This window comes from Phascolarctos cinereus, unplaced genomic scaffold (genome assembly GCF_003287225.1).
Source record: "Phascolarctos cinereus isolate Bilbo 61053 unplaced genomic scaffold, phaCin_HiC Scaffold_4;HRSCAF=312, whole genome shotgun sequence".
NCBI classification, from domain to species: domain Eukaryota; kingdom Metazoa; phylum Chordata; class Mammalia; order Diprotodontia; family Phascolarctidae; genus Phascolarctos; species Phascolarctos cinereus.
In genome coordinates, this window is record NW_027555847.1 from 631,979,851 (window position 1) to 632,005,513 (window position 25,663).

The window sequence follows — 25,663 nt, forward strand, 5'->3', positions numbered from 1 at the left end:
ATTGAAATTCTTACTAAAAAATAAACCTGATTCCCAAAGGAAGTTGCAGATAAATGGAAGGATGGCTCACTGCTTCTCCTTGGACAGGCAAAGAAAGGAGTTAAGGTTAGTTTTACTGTGTGTCCTAAGGCAGCAAGGAATATGATTTCATGGGACATTTGTTCATCTTGTGAATGCTCATGGTAAGCATTTGCACCACCATGAAACATTACCACGAAGATAGTTGAGGCTTATGTGCCAAAATTGGTTGTGAAGATTTCAGAGGTAGAAAAAAATACATAAATAACTTGATAATTCTATTCAAATATAATCAAGGAACATTTTAATATTTAGTGACTTCAATTCAAGGATAAAAAACGGAGGAAGAAAGTAAAAAACATTTTATGATACTTAGATTAGGAGAAAAATGAGTAAAGCCAAATACTTGTAGACTATGGAGAAGTCTCAGTCCTGCAAATGATGAATGTTTTAATTTAAGAAAAGAGTCAAGAAACAATGGGTATAGGGAACATGATGAGTAGTACAAGAAATGAAGTTGATTATATTTTAGTATGCAGGGAATGACTGGCTACTGATTTGAGAAGCATTTCCAAATTAAATATGTCCGTACATTTAGGCAACCAACTCTTTATAGCAGAGATCAAAAGCAAAATAAAAGAAAAAATGCAAAGAAGATATGGCATGGAATTAAAGGAACTCTAATTTGAGCCATTAACAAGGTAATACTGAAAAATAGGAAATGAGCAAAAGAATACCCATGACCACAATGGAAACCTATCACAGCAATTAGATCAAAAGAGTCTAGAAACCACATTTGCAGGCAAACATTTGCTCTCCTTGCCAAGAGAAAATATGGCAGCCAATGAAAGAACTAGTCTAGGCCACTGGTTCATTTGCAAAATCCTACAACAGAATATGGTAGAAAATCATGAAGTATATTGCTTCATAAAACAGAAAGAGAAGAGGAAAAAACAGGTTTAAAGAAAGATTGGTGAGAGACACAATTAAGTTAGATCATCACCAGAGTATTTAAGGAGGAAAGTGGAAGGAAATTGCAAATAAATGAAAAAGGTCTAGAAAGATGTTAATAACAAAGGCTTCTTCATCAACAAGAGTGAGCCACCACATTTGTGTTCTAACCCCAATCTCTGCTGTGCTGTATGAGAAAGTGGAAATGGTACCAGAGAAAACAAAAACAGGAGGTGCTAGATGAGACCCAGTGTACTTTCAGAAAGAAGAGGAGCCAGCTCATACCAGCCTGCTAGTACCAAGTGTGAAATTTTCAGTCTGAGCATTTCTATCTCAGAAATTGGTCAACCCTACAAATCAGGGGTTGATTTATTGTTCTGTTGATTGTCCAGACTTAAGAAAGTGCTGGAGAAAATGCTAACAATTGTGGATTTAAACTTAAACATATCCTGCAGTTTTAGAGACCTGGTTGTTAAATATTTAGCAGGATGCTATTGTGCAGATGGTACAGTTTCAAGGATGCTACAGGACGGATTATTTAGATACCTGAAAGATGAGAAGATACTGAGTTGGTGGGGGGGAAATGCCATGGACCTTATTATCCTGCATAAAAGATGATAGAAAAAATAACAGTTATTGCTGACCCATGTGCCTAATTTCCCATTTTGTGCCAAGACTACATGGCTACTTGCCAGGTATACTAACTACAGAGGGGAGGGAGTCCTTCTCAATGTTGTTGACTTGACTGCTTGACATATTCAGATACGAATTGGGCTTGATGGCTTCTGAGGCTCTTTCTAACTTTGAGATTCTGTGATGTTGGTTCTTGTTTTTTTGTTAGAGAAGGCAGCAGTAACAAATAGATATCAAACACCTACTATGTTCAAGACATTCTGCTAGGCCCTGGGAATAGGAAACCGAAACAAAACCAGCCTGTGTTCTGGAAAAGCTTATATTTTCATGAAGAATACAATATGTATGTAGATAAGTAAATGCAAGGAAATTTCATGAAGGAAAGATCATTAAGGGGATGAAGGGAAGCTTCATATAGGAGGTGACATGAAGGTTGAATTGAGCCTTGAAGAAAACAAAGAATATTGAGAGAAGGGACTATGTTCCAGGCATGTGGGAGAGCTCCATGCCAAAGGCATAGAGATAGGAGAAAGAAGTCAAGTTGAGGAGTTTGCATTTTACCCTAGAGCCAAGAAAGAACCATTGATAGTTTTTGATGAGGGGAATGACACGTAGATAATGGAAAGAACAGAGGCTAGAAGCAAGGAGACCAATTAAGAAACTCTTAGACTAATTTGCTTGCGATATGATGAATACATGAACTACGCTAGTAGCCATGGGATAGGAGAGAAGGGGTGGGATGTGGAAGATGCTGTAAAAGAGAGTTAACTTCCTTGTAATTCTAAACTTACAAAACCTGATGACTAGAAGGATTAACAGTGTACTAAACAGAAATAGATCAGTTTGAAGGAAGACTAGCTCTATGGGGAAAGATGAGTTCCATTTTGGGCATTGTAAATTGAGAAACCAAAGGAAATGTTCAGTAAGTAGTTTGTGATGTAGGAATGAGATCCAGGAGAGAAATCAGGTCTAGATGTATAGATTTGGGAGTTATCTATGTAGCTATGATAAACCCTATGAGTAATAAGATAAAGGGATTAGCATGTAGACAGATGAATGAAAAAAAAAACCATTTGTTAAGTGCCATCTCTGTGCCAAGCACTCTGTTAGGTTGGGGATACAAAGTAAAATGTTCCTGCCCTCAAGAAATTTATATTCTAGTACAGGAGAGGATACATATAAAAGTGAGTGGTATTTAGCAAGGGAGTTTTAGTATAAGGAGTCATAAAGATGGTGAGCATAGGAATAGGGCAGTTGATGATATGTCCTTTCCAAAAACAATGGCAGTGTTGATTTGATAATGATTTGAGAAGCAAGAGATAGAAAGTGAGGGTGCAGTAGGGGACAGGCAGAAAAGGTAGGGATGTAGGTTCTGATGGCTCAAACCCAGGCAAGAATTCCAAATTGAATGGGGACATGTTCTCTGGAAATGACCTTTAGGAGGGAAGATGATAGCCCCCTTCTGTTCTGAAGAGTGTTATTCTGCGGCTGGAGAGGGTGGCAGTTGCTAAAGCAGGTGAGATGGCAAGATACCCAGGATGGATGGCTGATAGGATTAGAAAGTGGGGGAAGGGAATAGGCATTTCTATAGCACCTACAATGTACCAGGAACCGTTCTAAGTGCTTTACAAACACCTCATTTGATCCTAACAACAACCCTGTTGAGGTAGGTGCTATTATTATCCTCATTTTACTATAGAAGAAACTGAGGCAAACCAAGGTTAAGTGACTTGCCTAGGGTCTCACAGCTAGTAAGTATCTGAAGCTGGACTGAACTCATCTTCCTAACTCTAGGTCCACAGCTCTATCCCCTGCATTACTTCTGCCTCAAAAGAAAGGGAAAGAGGCCAAACATAGAGCCTTGGGAGATATCCATATGGAAAGAGCAGTATATGAATGATAGTAATTGGTGGAAATTAGTGTTATGGAAACTAAGGAAGGAAGGAGTCCAGGAGGAGGAGGGTGGTCAACAGGGTCAGTGTCGGTATTTGAAAAAGCACTTGGTTTGAGTCCAACTTCCAAAACTCACTAGCTATCTGACCTTGGGAAATTTCCTTAGAACTCTCTACACCTCAGTTTTTGCTTCCATCGTGTGGGGATGACGATTCTTGTCCAACGTACGTCCCAGAGTTGTGGTCAGGAAAGCACTACCTAAGTGTGAGCTGTTACTGAATGTGACTCTGACTTATCGTTTTAGGTACCAGGAGCGGGAGTTTGTCCAGCAGCCCTGTAGATGAGAATATTCAAAATAAGAACGTGTCCTTCCTCATGCCTGTGTTCCTCCAGCTTTCTCCTCCGCTATGGAATCATTTGGCATGACCTACTTTGGTGTACAGTCATTTGGCTATGAGCCAGATTTAGGTTGATGCAAATTGCATTTATCTACCAGAAGTAGATTAGTAATTAGCAAGGGACCATAATATTTCATTTAATATGTGTGCTGCAAACTTAATTCATTATTCAACTGAAAGTGTTTGTGGTATAATGCAGTCCTTAATTAGACCTTTTATTAATTAAATAGCCAGAAATGAAGACGAAATGGGGGAAAAGCTCTTATTCTTTGTTAGAGAGAGAACTACGGTAAGGAACTCTACAACACTGTGATTACTTTGAGTTCTGCCTTGTAGGGGGAATACCCTGTTGATTGTTCTAAAAACATATTTGTGCATTGTACTTCCTTATCCTGGCATTCAAAGTCCCCTGCAATCTGGCTCCAATCTATCCCCCCAGTCTTATCTCACATGTACATAGGCCTATGAATCATACCCTATGATTCAACAAAACTGGATTACTCACCATGCTCTGAATATATCTCATGGCTCTACACTTTTCTCAGGATGTTTGAAACCTAAAGAGGTTAAGGAATGGCAGAGGCAGGATGTCAACCCAGTTCTGCTGACTCTGAATCCAGCTTTGTCATGTTGCCACTCACCTCTCTAGCATCTGGAGAGAAGAGGATCCTGGGATTTAGCTTTCTAAAGAAGGAGAGGGAATGACTGCACAGAGCCAATCTCTTAGAAAGTCGAGGGGCTGGGCTCTAGCCATTTAAAAAGAGAAGAGGGAGTGCTGGATCAGAGCCAACCTCTTGGGGAGAAGACGATACAGCTTTTGGCCCCCTTACTGGAGGAACAGTAAGGATTGAGCATAGACTTGGAGACTTTGGTTTTGCGTATCATAACTACAGGGAATAGCTCTTTACCAACTGGCCTAAAGGGGAAATACACTAAGAGTCTCTGTTTTGCATTTGTTTTTATAGCTATGAAAGGCATTTCTGGACTTGCTTGCCTCTTTTTCCAGAAGCCTTCTTTTGTATACTGGTCTCTGCTGTTCTAGTCATACATAAGAGGTTTTTCAGAGGTCTAGAGGAACTATGTTCCCCTTTCACCTTCTAATTTATCATCAAAATATTTGTCTATCTACATCTGGTATTCCCCCAGTAGAATGTAAAGCTCTGTGAGAGCAGGACTCTTTTGATTTCTTACTGTCTGCTTTGCTGTTACATCCTCCAGATCACTGGACCTCCATAGACCATACGTTGGGGAACTTAATATACTCAGCTAGCACTTCTGCCCTGGGGCTGAGCTACCCTAATTGGCAAGTGCATGCAAAGCCTACTCTATCTAGAGATCCCCAGACCAAATCATGCTCATTCTCTCCAAAATCTATCTTCTTGCATTCTTCCCTGTACCTTCTCCCTCTCATCTCTTGCGCCATAGGAATTCTTTTTTTCTTTTCTTTTCTGTTTTTTTTTTTAGACAATTGGGGTGACTTGCCCAGGGTCACACAGCTAGTAAGTGTCAAGTATTTGGTCCGAGGTCAGATTTGAACTCAGGTCCTCCAGACTTCAGGGCTGGTGCTCTATCCACTGAGCCACCTAGCTGCCCCTTCAGTGCCATAGGAATTCTAATCAAGTCATTACTACACTTGAAATTTGAAAGGGAATATCAGTCAGTTCCCTTAGGCTCTGTTCATTATCCATGTTCCCTGGCCACCCCTCCCTTACATGTTGTTTCCTCCTATTAAAATGTAAGTTTTCCTTGACTGTAGGAAATGTCCCACTTTTGTATTTGTATCCTCAGTCCTTAGTATAGAACATAGCAAATAGTTAATGATAATTGCTGTTCGTTCATTCAATTTCCAATGCATTCTCCAAAGAATAGTTCGTTAGTCAATCATTTATTAAATGTCAATTATATGCCAGGTACAATTATATGCTAAGCACAGGGCATAAAAAGAAAGGTCCTGCCCTCAAGGAGATTACCATCTAATAAGGGAGAAACCACATGTAAACAATTATGTATAAACAATAGGTATGGGAGAGTGTCCTTGAAGAAGGAAGCTAGGGAAGCCAGAAGTCAGAGGAGAGAGGGAGTTCCAGGAATGCAAGACAGACAATGAAAATTCCTGGAGTTGGGAAAGGAAATGTGAGTAGTAGCAAAAAGCCTAGGGTCACTGCATCATAGAATGTAGAGAAGAGAAAGGTATAAGCAGCCTGGAAAGGTAGAAAGAGGCAGGTTGTAAAGGGCCCTGATATTTAACAATAAAACCTAGAGTCCTGGGATTTACCTCATCAAAATCAGCAATGATTTCGTTCAGCAAGCGCAGACATTCCACTCCTTGGTTATTCATTTCTGTCTGAGAATAAAAATCAGCAAATCCAGGGATGGAGGCAAACATCACACCGACGGCATCATAGGATTGGGAATACAGTTCCTAGATGGAAAGGATAATGGAGAAAAGTGAGAAACGTGCTACAAGGAACCATTTTAACAATGCAGTTGTATTTATGTCTTCTCCTCAAAATAAATAGGGAAAGGACCCAGCAAGCTAGGACACCAAGCATCTTTAAGTGACCTCGGAGATCATCAAATCCATTTTTCCTCAAAATGAGCTCTGTGCAGTGTGGATTGGGGTGGGAGATGTGAGGTTCTATGGGGGAAAAATAGTTATAATGATGGTCAATTGTAATGTTGGCAATAGGACTACTGGAAATTGGTTGAAATGAACCCCATGGCCAAAAAGTTCTTATGGGTTTAGAATCAATAGCTGAATGAGTCCCCACATGTGTGAAACACAATCACTTGTTTGTTGGCCTGTCTTAACTTAGTATTTTAAAACAACCAGCAACCATTTATATGTAAATGCTCAAAGGATCTGTTACTTGGTCACTGTAGGAAATTCCCAGTGCCGAAATTGTCTCCACTGTTGCAGTTTAAGTAGATATGTCCTAAGGAATTACGTAAACCCCACAGACGCTAGGTGATTTTCACCCAATCACATAGCTAACAATAATCAGAAGTGGAATTTGAAGTCTAGGTTTTCCTGACTCCAAGCTCAGTACTCTATTCATTAAGTCAGGTTGCTTTGTTTATTTATACACTTATGGTTAAAAAACAAAACAAACCTTATACCCCCAATTATAAATATTTGTTATACAAAATACCTATTATGCATAACTGAATAAAACATAGAAGTAGGGATTTAGAAGGAAGCAAAGTGGTTAATGAGCAAGACTGATGATGAAACAAACATCCATGGACCTAGTCTATGTTTCAAATCCCAAATGAAGAATCATTACAAATATGACCAAAGCAAGCACCACAATGTATGTGCAATGTTATCAAGTGCTGAAAAGAAAAGAAAAGAAAAGAAAAAGGTTCCACAGTGCTGACAGAATGACAAAGGCATTTACAAAGTAAGGACTATGAATTTGAAAACAAAACTCTTGAATTTTGAAAGTAAATGTGATGAAGTGTGTGTGTGGGGGGAATTCCCTAATGGTTTATGTAAGCACAAGGTAAAATGTGAAATACCTTATGAGGTGAGTCATCATATTCAATGTTGTTCCCACTTATTGATAGAAAATAATCACATCCTTTTTTTGCTAAGTAAGCTTTTTGCAGTGCTATTAGATTTCTACATGAAGGCTTACATATTTACACATTCACTTTCATCTTGTTTAGTACTGCTAGAATTAAGCACCAAAATCATTAAAAACAATTTTTCTGTAAAGGTTTTGCTAAATTTCTATTTAAAGAACCATTAAAAGTGAGGGTTTGGGAACCATTGGAGTGCCTTCATTCCTACTACAATACTCATTCTAATATATCATGCAGTCTTTCTACCTGTTTTCATATTCCCCTGTTAAAAAGAATGAAAACCAAATGTAACCCTATCTTGATTTTTAAGAATTAATAATAGCAATAATTATAGTTTGTTATTAGTATGTTATTCATTGATCCATTAAGCATAAAGGAAAGGGCACAGGGTCAAGGTGATCAACTGAGTCACCAGCAGATCATATGTTTCAAGTTGTTTGGTTTTGTTTCGCAGCAGGGGAGATGGATTTTTGTATTGATTCCTATAGTCTCTAATGACTCTTGGCTAATCCTTCCTGTGACAAGTAGTACATGCTGGCAAGAATGTAAGCTCTTTGAGGGCACAGATTGTTTCATTATTTCATTTATATCTCCGGTGCCTAGAACGATGCCTGGTACATAGTAGCTGCTTAAATATTTTTTTGATTGAAGAGGGCTGCCTGAGGCTAGCTATATAGGTTGTAGCCATGAAACAGAACTAATCTGATTGGCCCATCCAGAGATTTAACTTGCCTTTGGCCTTATGAGCTAACCATGTCACAAGGACAGCTAGGTGGTGCAGGGAATGGAGCGTGGGGCCTGAAGTCAGGAAGAGCTGAGTTCAATCTGACCTCACACACTTGCCCAGGGCAAGTCACTTCATCTTGTTTGCCTCAGTTTCCTCATCTGTAAAATAAGCTGGAGAAGGAAGTGGCAAACCACTCCCCTATCTTTGCTAAGAAAGCCCCAAATAGGACCCCAAAGAGTTGACCATGACTGAATAACAACAACAACAACAAAACCAAACAAAACATGTCATAACAACAAATTTGGTAGGCATTGAATGAAGCGGTCAGTGATGAGGCCCCTTCCACCTTTAATATTTTCACACAGTCTTATGGGGGATATAGTTCCCTAGAACATGTCCCTCTTGCTTGTGATAAGTTCAAATCTCTAATCTATAAAGCAGGGAAAGAGTCTTGAATAAATTTCCATAGGTCATGTCTTCTAGAGGGGGAAGGTACTATTCTCTGTTCAAGAGTAGCTCCTCTTCTAAAGGGAAGGAATGGAATAAGCAAGCATCTATATTCTACCTACTGTGTGCCAAAATGTGCAAAGCACTCTTTCCAAACATTATCTCATTTGATCCTCACAGCAACCCTGAAAAGTAGGTGCTGCTATTTTCCCCATTTTTACAGTCAAAGAAACTGAGGCAGATAGTGGTTAAGTATCCTTCCCCAGGTCACAGAGCTAGTAATGTCTGAGGCTAGACTTGAACTCAGGTCTTCCTGATTCCAGGCTCAGTGCTCTATCTACTTCTCCACGAGCCCTTGGACATGCAGCAGCAGTCCCTACCATGTGCTGTGAGATCTGAGCTGAAAACTATGCTAGCCAAAGGCTACCAGCTTGGGAAGGACACTTCCCTCTTTCGCTAAGCAGAAGCCTGATCACAGACATGTGAAAGAGACTTTCTCATTGTCATAACCCTGTGTTTGCCAGCCACCCTAGCAATGGTCAGAAAATTAAAAGTGAGACTGATAAAGAAAATGTGAAGGAACTAGACTGGTAAACACTGTTAAGGAAAAGGATTATTTATTAAGATTATTGTTTCTGTGTACACAGGTTTTCTTGCCTGACCTGGCAAACCATTTCACCCATTAACCTTTAGGATTAGGATTCACACTGAACTAGCTTGTAACCTTGTTGCTTTCTCGACTTCTCACTCATACTCACCTATCCAATCTGGTGCCAAGCCTTGTCATTTCTACATTCACATACCCTTCTCTCCACTCACCTGGTGTAGGCCATCATCACCTGATAATGGACTAATGCAATGACCTGCATTTTGGTCTCACCGACTGAAGTCTCTCCCCATTCCAGTCCATCTTCAACTCATCTGCCAACGTAATTCTCCTAAATATCAAGTCTGACCATGTCATCCTATACTCCAACAGTTCCTTATGACCTCGAGGACCAAATCAAAAATTCTCTGTTAGCTTTCTAAAGTTCTTAATGACTTGGCCCCTTTCTACCTATTCAATATTCTTATGCTTTACTCTTTTATGTACTCTCTGGTTCAATGTTATTGGTGTCCTTGCTGTTACTCATATAGAACACTTTATCTTCTGGCTCAATACCTTTTCACTGGCTGTCTCTCATGACTGGAATGCTAGTTTTCCTGACCTCTTTCAAGACTAAGCTCAGATCCTACCTTTTCTGTTCCCCCTGTCCTCAACCTAATTAGTATTATTCTATCTCCTTGTTCTCTACCATGATAGCACCTTCCCTTTGAGATTATCTTCAATTTATTCTGCTCATTAGAATGTGAGCTCCTTGAGGGCAGGAAATATTTTTTGCCTTTCTTCAGAAGAACTCTTTAGTCAACAAAGTACGTCATCAACTTTTTAGTTCTTTGTACTGGGACCTATTTCCTCTGTTGAGGTGGCATGCATAGTTCTCTTACCAATGCAGTTAACCCTCTGTATCTTAATAGAAAAACTGACATTAGACAGTATTTTAAAGTTTACAAACATCATTTCCTCTTATCCTCATAACAACTCTTGGAGGTAAGTGCTATTATCCCCATTTTACAGATGAGGAAACAGCAAGGGTAAGTGACTTGTCCAGAGTCACAATGTTAGCCAGCATCTGAAGGCACCATTTAAATCAAGGTTTTCCCGAATTCAGGTCCACCACTGTATTGATTGAATCTTACTGCCTGCTCCATCAAACCATTTTCTCAGATTCCTCATTCACACTGAGGTGTAAATTACTAGTAACAGCATGAAGCATGACTTATTGAATTGAAACAGACACAAAAGCCTTAGGGTCTGATAGAAGAATCCTAGGCATTAAAAGGGTGAGGATATTTTCGGGATACTGAGATATTTCTATTTCCATTGAAAAAAAATGGTGGGGGATGACAAGATTGGCCCTGCCTGTATCCACTTGGTAACTAGTTATTATTACCTAATAAAAATTATAAGTTGAATCTCTGTGTGTGTGTGTGTGTGTGTGTGTGTGTGTGTGTGTATGATGCTGAGAGATGATTCAGACAATCCAAACAAAAAGAGGACAGAGCATTGGAACTCTGGAAACATCCTTTCCAAGCCAATTTCAGCTGTATCTCCCACACAAGGCAAATACGCAGCTCTGTGGTTTTTTTTTTTTTTTTGGTAATCTTTGTTTTAAGCTCTGAATAGCAATCATAGTCTTGGTGCAGGGAATTTCCTGGGGATTGATGGCCAGCTGGGTTTTTTCTCTGGTCTTGGGTGGTCATTATCAGCTAGGTTATCATTAAGCCCTAGGATGAAGCTCACGACTTGTTCATCATGGTTTAAGAACAGCTTAGGGGGACATCATTTTGGATATGAATTAGCTACCTCTTTTCTAACGATAACAGTCACGGTTTCTCCACAGGTTGGAATGAACTATTGTTTTGTGCAGTGAGAGAATCCATGAGCCCCTAATTGGTCCCATCATTCTAAAGTCCAAATCTTTTGCTCCCTTGTTCTTCCAATAAGAAGATGATAAGAAATCATATGTTCTTTAAAATATTAATAAATAATAATTATTAAATTATTAATAAATCATTGTTCTTCAAATCTATGGCTTTCTTGTTCTTCCAATAAGAAGATGATAGTAAATCATATGTTCAGACTGAACTGAGTTTGTTTACAAGTTTAAAAGACATTTAAGGGGGTGGGAGACTAGGGACTATATATTTGTGATGTACCAGTTGGCTTGAGAAACATACTATGAACAGTCCTAGTAATTAACTTAAAGAATGGGTAACTTATAAGATCAATAAAGTTTCTAGAATATTTTGCTTTTCAGAAAAAAAAGTTATTGGTTTCTAAGCAAATTTCTGCCTTTAATCATAGTCAATAACATTCTTATTAATTATAACAAAATATATATAACATAATATATATAATATGTGAAATATAACATAACATTATTATTAATCAGATCATTCTCTACAAAAGTCCTCCCATGATGCCTCATACTGACATAGAAAGTACCCTGGAGTCTAGAATGCTATGCTAGTGAAAAGGAGTTTTTAGAACTTTCTACCTGGCTGGGAAAGCATTAAATACAATGAGAAGAGAGGAGATAATGTCTGTTTTTTGTGGACCAAGCTAACTACTTCTAGAGAGGCTAATTTCAATAACTTGGCCACTGTGTGGCACATTCTTTGACCATGGCAACCCATGGAAAAATATAGAATGGTGGTCCTCAATCCTGTTTGTCTCTATTCTACTTCTCCAGTGATTATGGCAGAGGATGCCAGAAATCACAGTTTTTAGACCATCTCTAAATGTTACCTTAACTGTTGATATTCTAGATGTGAGACCCTTGTCTAAGGACCAATGAGTGAACATATTATTTTAAAAACTGAATCATAGCAAGTTTGACGTTCTTGGTATAAATGAAACTAGAAGACAAAAAGGAGTTTTGCATCTAAATGGAAAAATGGCTTGGTTCTCCCTGGAGAGGCAAATAAAAGAATTGATGGAGTTAGAGTTTGTGCTTATCCAAAGGCAACAAGAAGTATCATTTTACTGGATATCTAGTTATCTCATATGGTAGGACTCATGACAAGCATTGTCAATGAAGATTACCAGGAAGACTGTTGTAGCTTTGGGGTTAAAATCTGTTTCAGAAGATGAGGAAGTAGAGAAGTCCTATGAAGGACTTGACAAGACCCGCCAAATTAGAGTGATACTCAGTGATTTCAGTGCAAAGATGGGCTTGGGTGAAGACAGTGAAAAATAAGCTGGAAAATATAGATAAGAATGAAAATAATGAAAGAGGTCTAAGACTTGTAGACTCCATGGAAGGCCTCATATCTACAGATTGTGAATATTTTAGATGAGATACAGGGGATGCAGGGCATGCCAAACACCAAATTCTGGTATGGAATGGCTAGAGTGTTGGGTGATGGAGACACTGATCTGGGTCAGAACATAGGTACTGGACTTGTGATTTTATTGATAGAAGAAGACTCAGATGAGGAAACTCCCTCTATCAATGTTGGTTGGCACTGCCTGAGGCAAAGAAAAATTAAGTGACTTGCCCAGGGTCATATAACTAGTATAAGCTAAAGAAAGGTCTTTTTGGCTCCAAGGTCAGGGTACTCACTCTACCATGATGCCTTCATGGAAGGACAAGCATCAAGTAAAATAGTTTTGGCAGCTTCAGATGGTATGAATGAGGTCAGGGACCCATGATAGCATTACACAGTGAATTATTACATAAACTGTGGCTTTCACTTTGTGGCCAGGCAGACAGGCAGTTTTTAAGCCTAAAATTATGAGAGGGAGGCAGCTGGAGGAAATGGCTGACCCAGCCCACATCAGAGCCTCTGGCAGCCCGAGCATGTTAGCAAGAGAAAAGAAAACAAATCTGCCAGGGGATGATTAGGGTACATGCTTAGTGAATCGTTTTTGGAGAGAAGGGAATGAGCCTGGTGGCTAGCTCTAAATCATAGGATTATCCCAAAGTCCACCAGCTGCTGCTGCCGCCATTTCATTCATAAATCTCCTCCAGGTATAATCCCTGTGGAAAATTCCCTTGCTGGAAAGCAAAGCGCCATAAGCATAGTCCTGTGAATGCTAAAGAACTGAAGTCACAAATCTTCTAACCCACTTTTCTCGGGTTTATATCCAATGATTTATAGCAGCAACAGCAGCGGAAGTATGAGGCTAGTGCCAGGGTTTGAGCAAATGGACTGTAGCTAGGATGCAGAAGTGGGAGTTCTGGTTATGGAAGTGGTATCCTACCTGTCCTATCATCTTCATACATACACATACACACATACAGGCACACACATACATGCATATACCCCAACTCCAGATTCCTACAGCAGGTGTTTTTCAAGGATCCCCTCTGAGAACTCAAAATAGACAGGCATGCAGACAGACAGCTAGATAGAAATCAGGGCAGAGAGACCTGGAACAGGCACACACATATATGCATATACCCCAACTCCAGATTCCTACAGCAGGTGTTTTTCAAGGATCCCCTCTGAGAACTCAAAATAGACAGGCATGCAGACAGACAGCTAGATAGAAATCAGGGCAGAGAGACCTGGAACAGGAAATGAATGGGCTTTCAGGAAAAGTCTTTGGACACCTGTAATACACTTTTGGCATTAGGCCAATGTCTGGACGTATTGGCTTCTCTCCTATGACTGCCGCCTATCTTTACCGCCAACCTTTCCCTCTAAGATTATCAGTGAAGCAAAGTCCTATTTAATGCAAAGTGCCCTATCATTCCCTGACAAGTCTGTATTCATTGTATCATAGATACAATCTCTAATCCAAGCCCCCTGTTTTATAGATGAGAAAACCAAGTCTCAGTGAACTTAAGTGACATTGGAAGGGGCCGCAACGGGACTTGAGCCCAGGTCTTCTGACTCCAAAACCAGCACTCTTTCTATTGTATCTGGGCAGGGACTGTATCTCATTTAAAATGTTAATTTCCCCTAGAACCTAGCATGGTGCTCTGTACGTGGTAGTATTAAGCAGGTTGAAGAAGGTAGAACTTTATCTGAGACTTGAAGAATGCCAGGAACGCCAGGGGCAGAAACGAGGAGGGTGAACACTTCAGGAATAGGGGACAGTCAGTGAAAATTCACAGAGATGGACTCAAGAGACAAGCAACTAAGTAGGTATGAAGCCCAATTCTACTATTGCAGAGAGAAGAAGTGGGACTTTGAAGAGATATACTAAAACTTATGATCCAAAAGGAATTTGCAGTTGCTTCTGGGACATATTTTTTATTGTGCATTTGAATATGACTATTTAATACTCTTAGACTTCCATGAAATGACCATATAATGAAGGTGTCACCCTCAGGAAGATTGGGCAGCTGCCTAGCTTCTCCATTCACTCCCTGTGGTCACCTCTTCTCAGCTCCTCACTCCATCATACTGATAATAGATGTTGTCCCTTCTTAAGACTGAAAAGAAGTGGTCACCTTCTCTGAGATCTTGAGCATCCTGGCTGCTGATCCCCCATTCCTACTTAATTGTAGGAAGTCGGTCAGTCAGTCAGTCAATAAACATCCATTAAACCCTTACCATAGGCCAACCTTTGTGCCAAGTGTTGGAGATACAAAGAAAAGGGGGAAAAAGACCCTAAGTGATATTTAAAAGTAAGCAGAAATTTTAAGGCTGCACACTTAAACTCAGAGTAATAGAATATTAGATTTGAAGGGACCTTGGAAGTTAAAATGTCAGAGATGGAAGGGACCTTAGAGGTCATCTACTGCAACCCCCTCATTTCTCAGATAAGGATACTCTTCCTGCCCACATGCATGAGTTCTCTCTCTCTCTCTCTCTCTCTCTCTCTCTCTCTCTCTCTCTCTCTCTCTCTCTCTTCTCTCTCTCTCTCTCTCTCTCTCTCTCTCATTCACTCTCTCACACAGAAACTCCCTCTCTCTCTCTTTCTGTCTTACACACACACACACACACACACACACACACACACACACACACACACTCTAAACATCATAATACCTCACATTGAGGGTGTCGTGGAAAAACAAATCCCTCATTAGGAATCAGAGGCTCTGCATTCTGGTCCTGTCTCTGCCACTAAATATGTTTATGACCTCAGACAAGTTACTTCCCCTTTGTCAGCCTCAATTTTCTAATCTATAAAATAAGGGCTTTGGACTAGATGACCTCAAATATTTCTCTTAAGCTTGAAATGCCACGGTCCTTGTCTGAAATGCTTATTGTTTCCAGCTAAGATGGCTACCTGAATGGAGACAGGCTGCCCAGTTCCCCCAAACTAGCTCCAGCCAAAAACCTGAAATTCACATCAGACTGAATAGTGGTTAAGAAATTCAATGAGAAAGCATCATAAGTTCTTTTTTTTCCAACATGGAAGTGTGCAAAAAATTCAGCCAGCAGCCTGAAGGCAGTTTGAAAAAGGGGCCAGTGCCTGTGCAAGCAAGCAAGTCCACAGCCTCCCAAAGCTACTAGAGAAGGGCTCCTTCTCTAGTATATACAAGAACATAAGTATATTCTACACTTCTTTTTTTTTTTTGCCCAATCTCAGAGCTTTGAAAGAGGACTCCTTTTGACAAAGTCCCAGAGTGCTTTTAAGACTGCAGCAGGGGCCCTTGGGGAGCAATATCAGCCACTATGGATGCTACCAGAGGTGCAGCAGTGACCAGAGAAGCATGACAGTACTCGGAGTGTGAGAACTCAGGTGGAGGTTGCTCTGAGATCCTTAGTGTTCTGTCCTGAGAAGCCATAGTATGCCCTGAAGATCCTGTAATCTGAACCTTAAAGATCTCGGTGGGGGAATAGAGAAAGAGGTTGGCTCTTAGAAGTGGGAGGCTGGTTAAAAAACCCAGGGGAGGCAGGATGAGATTAAGCAGGACCAAAAGTGCAGTAGGGGTGGAGGAGGATAGGGGGGATGGAGCCTGGTCCTAGCAAAAAGCCCCAATTCAGGAATTAAAGCTGAAGAGTTGAGGAAATTAAAACACACACACACACACACACACACACACACACACACTACCAGTATCAAAAATTACTGCAAATCCTCCAAAGAAGGAGAGAGTAACTTTGTAGTAACTGCAAGTGGTGAGTCAGAGGAAAAGAAAAAAGGATTTTCTACAAGAACTAAATGAATATCTAGAAGAAATGAAGCAAGAGATTAAAAAAATAATAAATGATCTGGAGGAAAGAATTGGAAGGAGAATAGATAGCCTATAAGAGAAAGTGGTAAATCTTACCCAAGCAATGCACTCCTTGGAAAGTAGAATAGATAAAATGGAGATAGCATGAAATATTAGGATAAAATCACAAGGTCAAAAAAAATGGAAGAAAACATAAGACATCTGACATCAAACATATCAGACTGGAGAAAGGGTCAAAGAGAGATAATTTAGGGCTAATTGGACTCCTCAAAAGCCACGATAAGAAAAGAAATCTGGGCATTACATGTTAAGAAAGCATAAATGAAAACTGCCTAAATCTATTAGAACCAGAGGATATCTGCAAGAACCCCAAAAGGAAAATCCCCATATCATAGACAAAATCCAGAGCTCCCCCACTAAAGAAAGAAGGCTGCAAGCATCCAGAGAGAAGGAATTCAAGGACCCAGGAACTATAAAAAGTATCACCCAAGGAAGAACGGGAAGTTTCTATTATAAATGAGAAGAGATCTTGGGATACAATATTTCAAAAATTGAAAGGCATGTTTATAGCAAAGAATAGCACCTTGAAAAGCTGTTTGTTATTTTATGGGAGGGGGAGGATCTTTAATGGAATAGAAGGCATTAAAGCATTTTTCATGGAAAGATGATGCTGAGTAGGAATTTGAAATGTAAGCACAAGATTCAAGAGAAATCTAGAAAAGAAAATTCATTCGAGCAACCAGAAGGGGTCATACAATGATGCAGTGCTAACATTCTTCGAGGTAAGATTAGTAACAATAGCTAGTATTTATGTAGTGCTTTATAGTCTGAAAAGTGCTTTACATATGTTATCTCATTTGATCTTTGCAACGCTGAAGTAGGTGATATGATTATCCCAATAATGAGGAAATTGTGGCTGAGAGGGGTTATCATTTTCCCAGGGTCATAGCTAGCATCTGAGATAGGATATGAACTCAGGCCTTACTGAGGCCAAGTCTGATACTCTATCTCTTGCAGCATGTTAATGTCTTCAAAAGATATTTAAGAAGCTAAAAAACAAAACAAAACCAAACCCCAAAATAGAGGACCTTAAGCTCCAGGACCCTAAGGGGTATTGGTTCTTATTTGAGGGTTTTAAGAGGGGAAAGAAAAGGGTTGTTCAGTCGTTTCTCACTCTTCGTGACTCGATTTGGGTTTTCTAAGCAAAGATACTGCAGTGGTTTACCATTCCCTTTGCCAGCTCACTTTACAGATGAAAAAAGAAAAAAAAAAGAGGACCACTGAAACATTTTTAAAAGTGCACGGAGGAAAACAGAGGAGAATTTAGAAGGAAGCAGAGAAAAGCTGGCCAGTTCTGAAAGAAATGTTTAGAATGTATTATGTACTTAAAAAAAACAAGCAGAAGGAAATTCAGATACAAGGTCTCATATACAATTCTCTTTTTGTGTTTTGCTGTGTATACAGAAATGCTTTCTTTTTCCTTCTGGCATTTAATTAAAAAATTAAAAGAAACAAGTAAGAAAAACTATGGATTAAACTTGCAGTTTTGTTCATTATGTCATAGTTTTCAAATGGCTTTATATACATCATCTTATTTTCCTTCACAAATTCAGCCCTTTCTCTGACTTTCCCTTTTCTGTGGAGGACACAGACATCTTTCCAGCAGTTCAGGTTCAGAGGTCTCTTCTCCCTCTCCCCTCCTCCCAACATCCAATCAGTTGCCAAATCCTATCGATTCTATCTCCACAGTCTCTCTCAAAGCCTTCCTTTTCTCTTCACAACATACAGCCACTGCCCTAGTTCAAGCCTTCATCCTATGTTGCTGTATTACTTTTTATGGAGACATAAGGGTTGATTCACCTGAGCAAATGTTGTGTCCTTGCTGAATAGCCTTTCCATGCTATGGCCAAATAAACTGAAGTAGCCACTTACTGGTCTTCTTGACACCACCCTTTCACAGAGCTACAAAAATTGTATCCTTAGAAGAGTTTAGGGAATGCATTTCTCTCATTTTTCAGACAGGAAACAGAGTATGGGTACAAAATGCTATCAGATGTAGTCACCGTGACAACTGATTTTGACAATTTTTTTTTGTTCCTTCTTAAAATATTTGTTATGAGAGGAAGTTCACTGGTGTAGAGAGTCGGAGAAAGTTATATTCAGAAATAACTTAAAACAAGAGGCAGCAATAAAACTGAAAAGAAAAAAAAATGATGTTCTGAAAGCACAGTTTTGACCCTACCTCAAGAAGCTTTAGTGGCTCCTTAGTGCCACTGGGATAAATAAAAACTCTTGTTTATCATTTAAAAACCCTTCAAAATCTGACTGCCTATTTTCTTCTCCAGATATTACAAATGGCTTTCCCCTCATGATATGTATCTTCCCATCCAAAGTGATTTACTATTTCCCATAAGTGACTTTCTATCTCCATGCCTCTGCATGGAGGCTGCCTCAACAGTATGAGAGAAATAATTATTTCTCTCTTGTATTTAATAACTAATTATTGTATTGAAACCAAGGTTTTTGTTTTTGTTTTTGTTTTTTACTTTTCTACTTCCTCATCGAGAAATCAACCAGTGTGGGAAATCTTTCTAAAAGACTTTGCCTAGCCAGGATGGCCGAGATCTAATCAAAGCAGTAAAACAATTCTAAATTTGGGCTAATGGATGCATTCCTGTTCATTATGTTTGCTCAGACAGCTCTGGGAAAACGTGGATCCTCCCTTTTGTCAGATAGGTGATGTGGAAATTGGTAAGTCTCTGTAACCAAGACTTGGTTGATCTAAGTCATGTACCCCATAACCCTCATCAGAATACAGTCCAGCCTCTCACTGTTTATTCATTCTCTCATTAATTGTTAACCAATTCGAATTGATTGCCACCCTCAGGAACATCTGCTTTGTAGGGCATATTAAACTGTGAGCCCACCACCATGAGGAGTCTTTGGTCTGAGAGAGATGGCCAAATGACCATCCTTTTATTAATAAACATACTGGTAGTGTAAATAAAATGATTAAATTACTCAGAAATGATGTCTCTTGAACTTTTTAAATGCTGCACCTGGAATGTACACATTTCTTACTTTGTCCTCATAGAGTCCTTAGCTTACTTCTAAACGTAGCTCAGGTAACATCTGCTACAGAAAGCCCTTTCTGATTTCTCAACTTTTAAATGCTCTTCCCACTCTGGAATTATTTCATGTTTACTCTGTACATATTTTGCATATACTTATTGTGTACATATTCTTTCCTTTCACTAGAATGCAAACTCCTTGAGGTCAGGGACTATTCCATTTTCGACTTTGTAACCCTAGTGCATGCCACAGGGCCTGGTGTAGAATAGGCCTCCATAAAGACTTGTTGAGTAAAGGAATGAGTGAACAAATTGATTCTCAAACTACCTCTTTGAGGTAGTGTTGTTGGGGCAGGTATTATTATCCCCATTTTATTAAAATCCTCATCATTGAGTCCTCCTTCTGTACCACCAACACATGAGGAGTTGCCAAGTCTTATGGATGCTACCTTGAAAATATGTCTGCCATCCATTTCCAATTCTTGACTCCCACCTCCATCATCCTAGTTCAGGACTCTCTTAGCCTTCATTCATATTACAACCTCCATGATCTCCCTGTCTCCAGTTTCTCTGTGATCCAGTCCATCCTTCATAAAGCTGCCAAGATTATCTTCCTAATGCGTAGGTCTATCCATTTCACTCCCTTGCTCAACACTCTGATTGCTCACAGGATAAAAAACAATCTCCATGTTATGACATTTAAGAAACTCAATAATCTGACTCTAATCTACCTTTCCAGGGATATCTTACTGAATTCTCCTTTATATACTCTCTGTTTCAGACAAACCAGAGTATTGGTATCTCATTTCATCCTACATTTCTTCTCCTTTTTCACAATCATCCAGATAATCCTTTTCTAACAGGGAGGAAAGGGAAGGGATTAAGCATTTCTTTGGTGCCTACCATGTACTAGGCATTATTAAATGCTTTTACAAACATTATCCTCATAACAACAAATCTTTGTATTAGGTACTGTTATTATCCCCATTTTATAGGTGAGGAAACTGAAGCAAACAGAGGTAAAGGGGTAGGTTCACACAGCTAGTAAACATCTAAAGCTGGATTTGAACTCAGATCTTCCTGATTCCAGGTCCAGCACTCTTCTACTATGTCATCAACTGCCTCTGCTACTTCTGGAATGTCCTCCCTCTTTATCTGTGCTCATTGCAATCTTCATCTAATTTCAAGGCTCAACCTAGGTGCCAACTTCTCCAGGAGCCATTTCCAATTTCTGTTTGGGTATTGTACCTGATTCAGTTAAGCTCATTTCAAGAGGCAGCATAGTGCAAGAGGATAGAGATCTGGCCTTGGTGTCCAGGAGACCTGGATTTCAGTCTTGTGTGTTATGAATACTGACTGTGTAGCCCCAGGCAAGTCAACAGACCACTCAGTTCCCCAGTAAACTCCCTATACTAATAAAATACAGATCCTTCCCTCCTTCCATCAAAATAAAAACAAGAGAAGAAAATCTAATTTGCTAAAAATAAATTAAGCATCTACAACATTCAAGGCTCTAGTACTGAAGGTAATAGTAATAATCATTCAAAGCAAGCTTGTGCTGTATTGTGCCTACTATCTATGAGGTACCTTGCTTCTTCGTGTTCACCCACCATGGCTGGGAGTGGCCGTTTTTGATGGGCTGTGTAGCTGGAACAGGCTGTGCCTTTAAAAGTGGTCAGACGGAGACAATCACTTTCTTGCACATGCTCTCCTGCTGCTGTCCAAAGGGTGAGCATCTCAGTTCACCCACATGGTAGGCATGATGAATTGAACCAGAAAAAGAAAAACTTCCTCTCCACCTCTGCTTGGCTCAAATAAATGGGCCTGGGTTGGTGGTTATTGTTGTTGCTGTTGTTGTTTTGGTTTTTTTTTTTAACTGTTTTGTTTCATCCTCAGTTTCAGGTTCAAGTAGCAATTCTCACCTGACCCGGGAGTTTGAACCAGGGTAATCTTTGAAGCCAGGATTGCAGGTGGGATTACTGTACTTGGCCACCCCTGAAGGAAGCCCTGAGAAGCCAGGGAGCCTGGGACTTAAGCCCAGCATGCATTTGGGACTTGGATTTGGGATTGCTCTATGGGAACTGAGCTAAGCTGTTTACAGTTTTATTATTTTACCTTTTAAAGTATATGTTCCTCTGTAAAAGCTAATCTGACTTTCAGTGATTAAGTGGAACTGAGGTGCAGGAGACCCTTCTATACTTGAAAGAATACTATCAGTGGGATGTGGAGCCATTTTCGGAGAACTTAGACACCCTCAACCCCTTTAATGGTATTGGAGAACCTTGGGAGGGATAAAATGAATGTAATATAACTGGCAGGGGGCCCAAGGTAGTCAGTGTTTAACAACAACGACGACAACAACAGCAATAACACTGAGTTAGTGCTTTAAGATTTACAAAGTGTTTTACATGTAATATTTCATTTTGTCCTTATAACAACCCAATCAATCAGGTGTTTATTATTGTTGTTGTTGTTCTTATTCTCATTTTACAGATGAGGAAACTGAGGCCAAGAACTTAAGTAATTTGCCCAGGATCACATGGCTAGTTAGTGTTTGGGGCAAGGATTCAAACTCAGGTCTTCCTTACTTCAAGGCCAATGTTCTACCCACTGAAAAAAATAGTTCCTGCCCTGAAGAAACTGACATTTTATAGAACAAGGACAATTCTTGGCAGCTAAATGCTATGAGATAGGACCGATTTCAGTTTCTACCTGCCAACATTCTGTCTTCTTTTAGGCCAACATTAATTCTCTTCCTTGGTTGGTATGAATATGCAAGTATAGGCTGAGCTTTCTCACCGTCCCTCCCAGGTATGGAAACACTCACCTCGTTATCTCGATCCTTCTCTAAGAAATGTCGAGCCACGTGACTTGGCAGAATGTTACGAAGCATGTTCTCATTGTGCTCCCTCAGTTCTTTCATCTCATTGATCTCCTCTTTGGCCTGAACACGCCAGAGGAAGTCCAGACGAGCCGTGTATTCCAGCTGTGGGTGTTAAGAGAGAGAGGGAAAGGACAGAGAGAAACAGACACTGAGAGGAAAGAATGTAAACTCTTATGCATCGAATACATGTTGGAAGCTGGCAAGACTGCTTTCTCTGGATTTTTTAAAACAGTATTCGATTTGGTTACAATCTTCTCAGAAGCAGGGGTGTCAAGTAAGTTACCTTTTAACCTTCCAGTGTTTTTATGGAAGGGAGACATAGGATCAGAGGGTCTCAGGGTTGGCCTTTAGTCCAACCCAATGAAGGAATTCCTCCAACAGCATTCCTCATAAGTGTTCATTCAGTCACTGCTGTGTCATCTCCAGGGATGGAGAACTCACCAGTGCCTAAGACAGCCCATTCCACTTTTTTGAAAACTTTAATTGTTAGGAAGTTACTGCCAATAATGAACTGAAATCTATTCCCTGTAACTTTCAGTCATTAGTTCTAGTTCTGTACTCTGGGTTCTTATAGAAATGCATCCAGAGAGAGAACTGACAAATAAAAGAATGTATAAAATGATACACACATATATGTGTATGTGTATACACATACATATTTGTGTCTATTGGTAGAAAAAAAGGAAAAAAAAACAAAAAAAAAGAAAGTTACATGATAACTTTATTATATATTTAAAAGGAATAGTAAGTTGTACGTAATAGATTTGTAGTTTCATCGGCAATCTTTTTTTCTATTCTACTATGTTGTAGGAATGCTTGTTTTATTTCTCAAGTTCAGAATAAAATAACTAATTTTTAAAAAAATATCTTTTCATTTACTCACTCATTGAAACTCTTCCCTCGTTCTAAATTTTTTTATTTCTGTCAAGGGTACCACAACCAAATTCAATAGTCAAGCCTTGCTGTTGTTGTTAAGTCTTGCTGTTTTTTACTCTTGTTTAAGTCTTATTGTTTCTACCTCCACAACAATTTTTAAATCTCTTGCTTTCTCCCTACTCATCTCTTGCCCACACTATTGTAACAAGCTCTTTGTTGGCCTTGTCTCCCTTCTCGTTCCTCACTTCTATCTCCTTCTCCATAGAGGCCAAATTGAGATGCCGAAAGCATAGGTCTGACCACAGTACTCTGCTCGAGAATGTTCAGCAATTCCCTAGATAGGGATCCCTATCCTTACCTCTATCTCTATTCCTGAATCCCTATCCTTATTCAAGGATAAATGCAAACATCTCTGGTTAGCATTTAAAGCCTTTTGGAATCTAGCTCCAACCTTTCTTTTGAGGCTCAAGTCCAGACTCCCCCTCATCAGTTCTGTGTTCCAATCAGACTGTCCCATTTGCTGTTCCTTGTACAAGACATTCTATGTCTTTCTCCATGCCTCTGTTCAGATTATCTGTCCTCCTTGCCTGGAATGCAGTCCTTCCTCGCCTCTGCCACCAAGAATTTCCTGCCTCCTTCAAGGCTTAACTCAAATTCCACCTTATCTACAAGGTCTTTCCAAATCTCTGTGAGTGTTAGAGTCCTAACACCACAGAAATAACTTTCGATTTACTTTTTTAATATATTTTGTATTTATCTATCTGTGCAAACATTGTTTTCCCTAGTAGAATGTAAATTCCTTGAGGGCAGAGCCTGATTTTTTTGGGGGGGCGGGGGTGGGATCTTTGTATTTTGAGTGTTTAGAACAATGCCTGGCACACAGTAGGTAATTAACAAATGCTATTGAATGAATGTTATCAAATCAAGTACCTTGCTAACTCTTTTTCAATTCTTAGAAGGTCAGGCTTGTAGAATAGGGTTTAGATTTTTACTGTGTCGCCCTAGAACTAGGCAAAATTGGTGTAAACTGAAACAAGGCAAATTTATGCTTGATGGAAGGGAATTCTTAACAGTTGTTACATTATTCACAAGTGGAATGGGCTACCTTGGGAGAAAGTAGATTGTCCCTTTCTGGGGGGTCTGCAAGAAAAGGCTAATAAGATTTTGGGTTATACTGAAAGGAAGGAAACAATAATTTATTAAGCACCTACTGTGTGCCAGGCAGGGGCAGTAGGTGGATAGAGCACTGGGCCTAGAGTGTGGAGGACCTGAGTTGAAATCTGACCTCAGATACTTACTAGCAATGTGACCCTGGAAATGGCAAACCACTCCAATATATTTGCCAAGAAAATCTCAAATGGGGTCACAAAGAGTTGACATGACTAATTGACTAAACAACAACAACAAATGTGCCAGTCACTGTGCTAAGTGCTTTAAAAATATTATCTCATTCGATCCTGTCAACAGCCCTGGGATTATGCTATTGTAATTCCCATTTTACAGTGACGCAAGCAGAGGTTAAGTGACTTACCCAAGGTCATAGGGCTAGTAAGTATTTAAACTCGGCTCTTCCTTACTTAGAGTCTTTGAAATTCTGTCCTTCTGCCTCAACTCAAGCTTTATCCCTCTTTTTTCACTGTACCCTACAGTCTCTTATCCGTGTTCATGTAGATGGTGTTGAATAAAAAAAGATATGTAATTAGATAGGAGATAGAACCAAGTATGTCATGGAGGGAATTCTTTTGCAGGTTCGAATTAGATTAGATGGTCACTAGAGTCCCTTTTATTTGTGAAATTCTATGATTCTGTGCTTCTAATATTTTTGTCCTTAAAAAATTATTCTGAATTTAATAAAAATAAAAAAGTACATTTCCATAAGCAAAGCAGAACACAAACAAGGATTTCACGTGAAAATATAAATCTATATTATTTATAGGTTGCTTTTTAAAAATGCATAATAAATTTTATAACTTTTAAAGCTTTACACACTTTCAAAGCTGTCCTACTTGTCTGTGTTTCCTTCTAAATTTCCTTCTGATCTATTCATTTAAAAAAATGCTTCATTTACCTTTTTCCTTTTCTGCCCTGAACCTCTACATCACCAAATGAAGAAAAAAGACAGAAAAACACAATCCTGGTAAAAAAAGTATCATAGTTAAGCAAAGCAAAACCATACATATATCTTATTCAAAACTGTCCATCACCCTTTTTCACAAGGTGGGTAGCATGTTTCCCCATGAGTCTTTTGAAGCTATAATCATTGCTTTGATCAGAGTTATTAAATCTTTCAAAGTCGTTTCTCCTTATATTGTCGTTGTTATTGGATAAATTGTTCTCCTAGTTCATTCTTCATCAGTTCGTACAACAGTTTCTCTGAAACTGTCCCAGTCATCATTTCTTGTAGGACAATAATGTTTAATTATATTTATATACCATAATTTGTTCAACTACACCTTAATTGTTGGGCACATGTTAGTTTCAAGTTTTTTGTT

The 25,663-nt window shown here is 39.3% G+C and overlaps 1 protein-coding gene across 1 annotated transcript in view; it reads right to left on the reverse strand.

Annotated features, from left to right (window-relative positions):
* ADCY8 (adenylate cyclase 8) overlaps window positions 1-25,663 on the reverse strand; it is a 361,487-nt gene that overhangs the window by 25,322 nt on the left and 310,502 nt on the right. Inside the window, 2 exon segments of the mRNA XM_020997906.2 lie at window positions 6,169-6,315; window positions 22,239-22,397. Of these exon segments, the coding sequence (XP_020853565.1) occupies window positions 6,169-6,315; window positions 22,239-22,397 (306 nt within the window).